The following is a 9,886-nucleotide window of genomic DNA, read 5'->3' as shown; positions in this document are numbered from 1 at the left end:
GTTATTGCAGTTTTTCTGTGGAGGGCAGTAGAGAGCTGGAAATGTCACACAAAACAAAAGCACATTAATTTCAGGAGAAACTGCTGCAGAAATTCTATAAGTGGTGTTTATCTGAGAGACTCCTCCTGACCCTCTGACCATCAGGGAACTGTCTCACAAACAAACTGTCACCATGATGTAGAAAATCTACTTCCTGTTTACTTACGGTCCTGAGACAGATCAGATACGGGGTCTGCTGTTTCCTGTGTGTTTTTCTCAGTCTGAGGAATGAGACCTTCTCCCACACAACTCTGAACATCTCAGATTTTATTTTAAAGCCCGTATAAAAATGCATTTATTTACAGTTTGTCATTCATCTCATACAAGTCAAGCAGGAAACACACACACACACACATACAGCAGTTTTAAAACAACCGGTCACAGATTATCTAACTAATAACATTGTTCTTTAGAGCTGTGCTCTAAATGGTGTTTTCACCAGGTTCTTGTCAGGTTCTCCACTTAAATAAACGTTCATAATGAAGTCACCTAACTGTGCGCTGTAAGCGGTGAAGGATCCTGAAGAAGATCTGTGCTCCTCAACCCGGGCCTTCTCCTTTCTCCAATAAGTCCTCATTCACTCTGGTCACAGAGAACCTCGAGGTTCCTTCCTGGTTACCTGAGTCATCGCTGTCGAAGCTAAACCTGAAGCTGGGAATCTGAATGGATCTCTGGTAGACGTTTCTTGAGTCCAACTCTAAACTTGCTGATCTCTTTACAGCTTCCTTTTCTGAACCTTTCTTCTTTCCTAGGTCCGGATCTTTACTCAGTTCCTCCTGAAGGAGTCTGCTCTCTGCCAGATCTCCAGTGGAACCTCTGGCTCTGGAGATGACCATGTAGACATTGTCTCCGATGCTGAATCTGCGTTTTTGGCGTGGCGACTGTTCCAGCGGGACCAACAATTTTTTAAGTTCACTGCAGCTCTTGGAGCGTGTGAGCTCCTCCTCCTGCTGCTTCTTCTTCTTCTCGGCTGTGCCAATGGCTCGGATTACATCGCTGTAGTCCTCACCTTTCTCTGACATGAACTTGAAGATGTCCACGATGCTGGGTGCATGAGGCAGTGGTGCTTTGTGCATCTGCTCCAGCTGCTCAGGAGAAAGTTTGTGCCTGTGCATCTGTCTGCGTTTCTTCAGGACTTTGTGGGCCTCCACCACCATGTTGACATTCCAGCTGAAGAACAGTGATAGCCATGCCAGGCCCATGTAGATCCATAACTCCACACAGAACCGGTACGGAGCCTTGTACTTCAGCCCTGTGTTCACACCTGGAAGCAGATAAAAGCAAGAAATATACTGTAGAATGTCAACAATTCCTTAACTTTCAGAAACACTTCATGGAACTGAAGTCATTCAGACAAGTCTATATAATCTCGGAAGCTTAAGGAGGTGGTTTCACACCACTCTCACCACCATCATCTCCTCATTAATCATGCTAGGGCCATTAGCATACCTGCTACATAGTCTCCAAAGCCCACGGTGGTGAGCGTGATAAAGCAGAAGTAAAGCCCCTCCAGATACGTCCACTCCTCCATACACATGAAGATGAGCGGAGGGATGATCAGGTGGAAGAGCAAACCCCATAACAGGAACAACGTAGTGCAGATAAACTGTACCGTTTTCTGTAATACACACACACACACAGAATAAAATCAATAAAACCACGCACAGACTCCACAAAAGGACAGCGTTATATGAATAAACATTTGAATAAAAGCTAACAATAATCACAGATGAAGCACGTCACAATGAAGCTCTGAGCTGAGAGCGCCGCCCGAGGACATTTTATTTCTGAGGAGGTGATGATGAGGTCACAGTCAGGAGGAACTGACTCACAGCTCCTGGATGAGTCCACAAAAAGTCACTGAACAGCCTGCTAAATGATTCACTAAATGACTCACTAAACAACTCACTGAATGAATTCCTGAAAGACCTGCTGGGAAAAACAAACAGTAGGTTCTACTGAATGACTTCTTACAGCAGTCAGTATGTGTTCCTCTGTGTGTGTGTGTGTGTCTGTGTGTGTGTGTGTGTGTATTACCACACTGAATCTTCGGTGCAGTAGAGTCTGACTCAGACGTTTGGTTCTGCTGCCAAAAAATGTTCCAAGTTCACTGATCCACGTGAGACACAGTGGAATTCCACATAAACCAAACACAATGCAGAAGACACGCCCACCTGTTGTCTTCGGAGCAACCTGGCCATAACCTACACACACACACAAAAACACACACACACTAAGTTTCAATGTTCTGAATTGAGTAAAAACTCCACTCTGAGATGACTGTCCATTCTCTATAGCATGGAGCTGAGGAGAGTGATCAGACTGGTCAGAGGAGATCAGCAGCACAACACATCAAACCATGAGGAGGATGAGCAACAACAGCCGAAGACCACATCAGGTTCATCTCCTTTCAGCCAAGAACAGGAACCTGAGACTCTCAGGATCACAGACTCACCCACAGTGAGACGGCTTTCTGCTCAACACAAAGACGTCCTGTCAGATCTGATCAGTCTGATCATTCTACTCTGATCTCCACTGACCAGTCTGATCATTCTACTCTGATCTCCTTTGACCAATCTACTCTGATCTCCTTTGACCAGTCTGATCATTCTACTCTGATCTCCTCTGACCAGTCTGATCATTCTACTCTGATCTCCTTTGACCAGTCTGAGTATTCTACTCTGATCTCCTCTGACCAGTCTGAGTATTCTACTCTGATCTCTTCTGACCAGTCTGAGTATTCTACTCTGATCTCCTCTGACCAGTCTGATCATTCTACTCTGATCTCTTCTGACCAGTCTGATCATTCTACTCTGATCTCTTCTGACCAGTCTGAGTATTCTACTCTGATCTCCTCTGACCAGTCTGCGTATTCTACTCTGATCTCTTCTGACCAGTCTGATCATTCTACTCTGATCTCTTCTGACCAGTCTGATCATTCTACTCTGATCTCCTTTAACCAGTCTGATTATTCTTCAGGCCAGTCTGAGTATTCTACTCTGATCTCCTCTGACCAGTCTGAGTATTCTACTCTGATCACCTCTGACCAGTCTGAGAATTCTACTCTGATCTTCTCTGACCAATCTGATCATTTTATTCTGATCTGCAGGATGTTTTTTGTTTTTCACACCATTCTGGTGTACACATGGTGTAAAACCCAACAGGACATCAGCATTTGACACCAGCAGTCCTGTCATGGTTAAAGTCACACAGATCAGACTTTTTCTTCATTCAAATGTTTAAGGTGAATATTATCTGAGATTCAGGTGTTCCTAATAAAATGGACAGTGAGTATGTGTGTATACACACACATAAATAAAAGGGTGTATATACTTATGGAACCCGGTTATAGTAACTTTCCTATTCTGCCAATCTTCCCTGAAATGTTTCTGATTAAGTTAAAATTTCATATTGATGTAGAAAAGGTTCTGCAGGAGTTTAACAGGAGCGTGGAAACTTTTTATTTTCATTATATCTACAGTATATATGCCATCTACACAGTCCTCCAAAAGTATTGGAACAGTAAGAACTACTCTTCTGCTTTGACCTTACACTGAAGACATCTGAGTTTGATATCAGAAGATGAAGATGAGGATGGATAAGAACTTCTGCTTCATTTGCTAATATTCACATGGAGATGAGTTAAAAAAAATTCACAATCTTTAAGTGAGCAAAAGGATCGGAACAGGTATTCTTATAAATAACACTTTATATTTGGTTGCATTTTCCTTGCTTGAGATAACGGCCTGAAATCTGAAACTCTTCACACCAAACTGCTGTGTTCTTCTTCTGTGAAACTTTCCAGGTTTGTAGCACAGCTTCTTTCAGGATCACTGACTAGCTGTATGGTGAAGTTCCATCATCAGCTCCATCATCAGTGAAGATTAATGAGTGTTCCTGAAGCCATGACACCACCACCACCATGCTTCACAGATCAGCTGGTATGTTCTGGATCATCAGCAGATCCTTTCTTCCTCCACACTTTGCTCTTTCTGTCACTTCAGTAAAGGTTCAAGAACCTCATGAATTCCAGACTGATCTTATAAGTAGGGCTGTAACTAATGATTATTTTCATAATGGAATAATTGGGTGATTATTTTTTCGATTAATAAGTGAATCGAATTAAAAACACCACATTTTTAAATACCTTTTTATTTTTATTTTAAATTAAATGTACACATTGGGTGTTACAGACATGAAGGTAAACTAAACCTTTACACTACCACAATGTTTTTCCAGCTTTTAAGCAGAAAACTTTTGACCTTTTAAACCATGAACTGTTTGTGTTTCTTAAAGAGGCAGAACTACTAGACTACTGAGTTATGATCCATTCAGTCTTCCAGAAATTTTACATTGGATTATTTTTCATTGGTAACAAATGCTGATTAAAAACAAATATAGTTTGTTTATTTTGATCAAACTGTTTTAATTGGACAGTAATTAACGTCCTGCACTACAACTATTAGTGCTGTTTATCATCTACACTGTGAATGAGGAGTAACACAACGCTCTTTACACAATAAACACCGGACACTGCAGATAAAGCACTCGCACAGAATAAAGCACTCGCACAGAATAAAGCACTCACACAGAATAAAGCACTCACACAGAATAAAGCACTCACACAGAATAAAGCACTCACACACAGAATAAAGCACTCGCACAGAATAAAGCAGTCGCACAGAATAAAGCACTCACACACAGAATAAAGCACTCACACAGAATAAAGCACTCGCACAGAATAAAGCACTCACACAGAAAGCACTCACAGAATAAAGCACTCACACACAGAATAAAGCACTCACAGAATAAAGCACTCACACACAGAATAAAGCACTCAGAATAAAGCACTCACACACAGAATAAAGCACTCACACAGAATAAAGCACTCACACAGAATAAAGCACTCACACAGAATAAAGCACTCACACAGAATAAAGCATTCACACAGAATAAAGCACTCGCACAGAATAAAGCATTCACACAGAATAAAGCACTCACACAGAATAAAGCACTCGCACAGAATAAAGCACTCACACAGAATAAAGCACTCACACAGAATAAAGCATTCACACAGAATAAAGCATTCACACAGAATAAAGCACTCACACAGAATAAAGCATTCACACAGAATAAAGCATTCACACAGAATAAAGCACTCGCACAGAATGAAGCACTCACACAGAATAAAACACACACACAGAATAAAGCACTCACACAGAATAAAGCACTCACATGGAATAAAGCACTCAGAATGAAGCACTCACACAGAATAAAGCATCCACACAGAATAAAGCACTCACACAGAATAAAGCACTCACACAGAAAGCACTCACAAAATAAAGCACTCACACACAGAATAAAGCACTCACAGAATAAAGCACTCACACAGAATAAAGCACTCACACAGAATAAAACACACAGAATGAAGCACTCACACAGAATAAAGCACTCACACACGGAATAAAGCACTCACACAGAATAAAGCACTCACACACAGAATAAAGCACTCACACAGAATAAAGCATTCACACAGAATAAATCACGGCACTCACACAGAATAAAGCATTCACACAGAATAAAGCACTCACACAGAATGAAGCACTCACACAGAATAAAGCACGCACACATGGAATAAAGCACTCACACACAGAATAAAGCATTCACACAGAATAAAGCACTCACATGGAATAAAGCACTCACACACAGAATAAAGCACTCACACAGAATAAAGCACTCACACATGGAAAAAAGCACTCACACAGAATAAAGCACTCACACACAGAAAAAAGCACTCACACAGAATAAAGCACTGCACTCACACAGAATAAAGCCCTCACACAGAATAAAGCACTCACACACGGAAAAAAGCACTCACACGGAATAAAGCACTCACACACAGAATAAAGCACTCACACAGAATAAAGCAATGCACTCACAAAGAATAAAGCATTCACACAGAATAAAGCACACACAGAATAAAGCACTGCACTCAAACAGAATAAAGCACTCACACAGAATAAAGCACTCACACACGGAATAAAGCACTCACACAGAATAATGCACTCACAGAATAAAGCACTCACACAGAATAAAGCACTGCACTCACACAGAATAAAGCACTCACACAGAATAAAGCACTCACACACGGAATAAAGCACTCACACAGAATAAAGCACTCACAGAATAAAGCACTCACATGGAATAAAGCACTCAGAATGAAGCACCCACACAGAATAAAGCACTCACACAGAATAAAGCACACACAGTATAAAGCATTGCACTCACACAGAATAAAGCATTCACACAGAATAAAGCACTCACACAGAATAAAGCATTCACACAGAATAAAGCACTCACACAGAATAAAGCACTCACACACAGAATAAAGCACTCACACAAAGAATAAAGCACTCTCACACAGAATAAAGCACTCACACACAGAATAAAGCACTCACACAAAGAATAAAGCACTCTCACACAGAATAAAGCACTCTCACACAGAATAAAGCACTCACACACAGAATAAAGCACTCACACAGAATAAAGCACTCTCACACAGAATAAAGCACTCACACAGAATAAAGCACTCACACACAGAATAAAGCACTCACACAGAATAAAGCACTCACACAGAATAAAGCACTCACACACAGAATAAAGCAATCACACAGAATAAAGCAATCACACAGAATAAAGCACTCACACGGAATAAAGCACTCACACACAGAATAAAGCACTCACACGGAATAAAGCACTCACACGGAATAAAGCACTCACACACAGAATAAAGCACTCACACACAGAATAAAGCAGTCACACGGAATGAAGCACTCACACACAGAATAAAGCACTCACACGGAATAAAGCACTCACACGGAATAAAGCACTCACACGGAATAAAGCACTCACACATGGAATAAAGCACTCATGCAGAATAAAGCATTCAAACAGAATAAAGCACTCACACAGAATGAAGCACTCACACAGAAAAAAGCACTCACACAGAATAAAGCACTCACATGGAATAAAGCACTCACATGGAATAAAGCACTCACACGGAATAAAGCACTCACAGAAAAAAGCACTCACACAAAATGAAGCACTCATGGAATAAAGCACTCACATGGAATAAAGCACTCACACACAGAATAAAGCACTCACACACAGAATAAAGCACTCACACACAGAATAAAGCACTCACACACAGTATGAAGCACTCACACAGAATAAAGCACTCACACACAGAATAAAGCACTCACACACAGAATAAAGCACTCACACAGAATAAAGCACACACAGGATAAAGCACTGCACTCACACAGAATAAAGCATTCACACAGAATAAAGCACTCACACAGAATAAAGCACTTACACACAGAATAAAGCACTCACAGAATAAAGCAATGCACTCACACAGAATAAAGCATTCACACAGAATAAAGCACTCACAGAATAAACCAATGCACTCACACAGAATAAAGCATTCAGACAGAATAAAGCACTCACACAGAATAAAGCACTCACACACAGAATAAAGCACTCACACAAAGAATAAAGCACTCTCACACAGAATAAAGCACTCACACACAGAATAAAGCACTCACACACAGAATAAAGCACTCACACAAAGAATAAAGCACTCTCACACAGAATAAAGCACTCACACACAGAATAAAGCACTCACACAGAATAAAGCACTCACACACAGAATAAAGCACTCACACAGAATAAAGCACTCACACGGAAAAAAGCACTCAAACGGAATAAAGCACTCACACACAGAATAAAGCACTGACACAAAATAAAGCATTCACACAGAAAAAAGCACTCACACAGAATAAAGTACTCACATGGAATAAAGCACTCACACACAGAATAAAGCACTCACACAGAATAAAGCACTCACACACGGAAAAAAGCACTCACACGCAATAAAGCACTCACACAGAAAAAATCACTCATACACAGAATAAAGCACTCGCACGGAATAAAGCACTCACACGGAATAAAGCACTCACACAGAATAAAGCACTCACACAGAATAAAGCACTCACACACAGAATAAAGCACTCACACAGAATAAAGCACTCACACACAGAATAAAGCACTCACATGGAATAAAGCACTCACACACAGAATAAAGCACTCACACGGAATGAAGCACTCATACACAGAATAAAGCACTCACATGGAATAAAGCACTCACAGAAAAAAGCACTCGCACAGAATAAAGCACTCACACAGAATAAAGCATTCACACACAGAATAAAGCACTCACACAGAATAAAGCACTCACACAGAAAAAAGCACTCACACAGAATAAAGCACTCACATGGAATAAAGCACTCACACACAGAATAAGCACTCACACAGAAAAAAGCACTCACAGAATAAAGCACTCACATGGAATAAAGCACTCACATGGAATAAAGCACTCACACGGAATAAAGCACTCACAGAAAAAAGCACTCACAAAAAATGAAGCACTCATGGAATGAAGCACTCACATGGAATAAAGCACTCACATGGAATAAAGCACTCACACGGAATAAAGCACTCACAGAAAAAAGCACTCACACAAAATGAAGCACTCATGGAATGAAGCACTCACATGGAATAAAGCACTCACACACAGAATAAAGCACTCACACAGAATAAAGCACTCACACATGGAAAAAAGCACTCAAACGGAATGAAGCACTCACACACAGAATAAAGCACTCACACGGAATAAAGCACTCACACGGAATAAAGCACTCACACGGAATAACGCACTCACACATGGAATAAAGCACTCATGCAGAATAAAGCATTCACACAGAATAAAGCACTCACACAGAATGAAGCACTCACACAGAAAAAAGCACTCACACAGAATAAAGCACTCACATGGAATAAAGCACTCACATGGAATAAAGCACTCACATGGAATAAAGCACTCACAGAAAAAAGCACTCACACAAAATGAAGCACTCATGGAATAAAGCACTCACATGGAATAAAGCACTCACACACAGAATAAAGAACTCACACACAGAATAAAGCACTCACACACAGAATGAAGCACTCACACAGAATAAAGCATTCACACACAGAATAAAGCACTCACACACAGAATAAAGCACTCACACAGAATAAAGCACTCACACACGGAAAAAAGCACTCAAACGGAATAAAGCACTCACACACAGAATAAAGCACTCACACAAAATAAAGCATTCACACAAAAAAAAGCACTCACACAGAATAAAGTACTCACATGGAATAAAGCACTCACACACAGAATAAAGCACTCACACACGGAAAAAAGCACTCACACGCAATAAAGCACTCACACACAGAAAAAAGCACTCACACGGAATGAAGCACTCATACACAGAATAAAGCACTCACACGGAATAAAGCACTCACACGGAATAAAGCACTCACACAGAATAAAGCACTCACACACAGAATAAAGCACTCACATGGAATAAAGCACTCACACACAATAAAGCACTCACACGGAATGAAGCACTCATACACAGAATAAAGCACTCACATGGAATAAAGCACTCACACGGAATAAAGCACTCACAGAAAAAAGCACTCGCACAGAATAAAGCACTCACACAGAATAAAGCACTCACACAGAATAAAGCACTCACACAGAAAAAAGCACTCACACAGAATAAAGCACTCACATGGAATAAAGCACTCACATGGAATAAAGCACTCACACGGAATAAAGCACTCACAGAAAAAAGCACTCACACAGAATAAAGCACTCACATGGAATAAAGCACTCACACACAGAATAAGCACTCACACAGAAAAAAGCACTCACACAGAATAAAGCACTCAC

At 40.6% G+C, this 9,886-nt stretch overlaps 1 protein-coding gene across 1 annotated transcript in view; it reads right to left on the bottom strand.

The window, feature by feature from the left end:
• Positions 1-290: 290 nt before the first annotated feature.
• The window catches only part of kcnk5b (potassium channel, subfamily K, member 5b), a 32,882-nt gene continuing 23,286 nt past the window's right edge, over positions 291-9,886 (bottom strand). Inside the window, exons 3-5 of the mRNA XM_058379181.1 lie at positions 2,077-2,243; positions 1,489-1,657; positions 291-1,303 (exon numbers count right to left, since the gene is read on the bottom strand). Coding sequence (XP_058235164.1) covers positions 579-1,303; positions 1,489-1,657; positions 2,077-2,243 — 1,061 coding nt within the window. The 3' untranslated portion in view covers positions 291-578. The remainder of the gene's footprint in view (positions 1,304-1,488; positions 1,658-2,076; positions 2,244-9,886) is intronic.

Source organism: Hemibagrus wyckioides, linkage group LG25 (assembly GCF_019097595.1).
Source record: "Hemibagrus wyckioides isolate EC202008001 linkage group LG25, SWU_Hwy_1.0, whole genome shotgun sequence".
In the NCBI taxonomy this organism is placed as follows: Eukaryota; Metazoa; Chordata; class Actinopteri; order Siluriformes; family Bagridae; genus Hemibagrus; species Hemibagrus wyckioides.
Note: the sequence above shows the minus strand (reverse complement) of the source record. Positions and strands in the feature narration are given on the sequence as shown.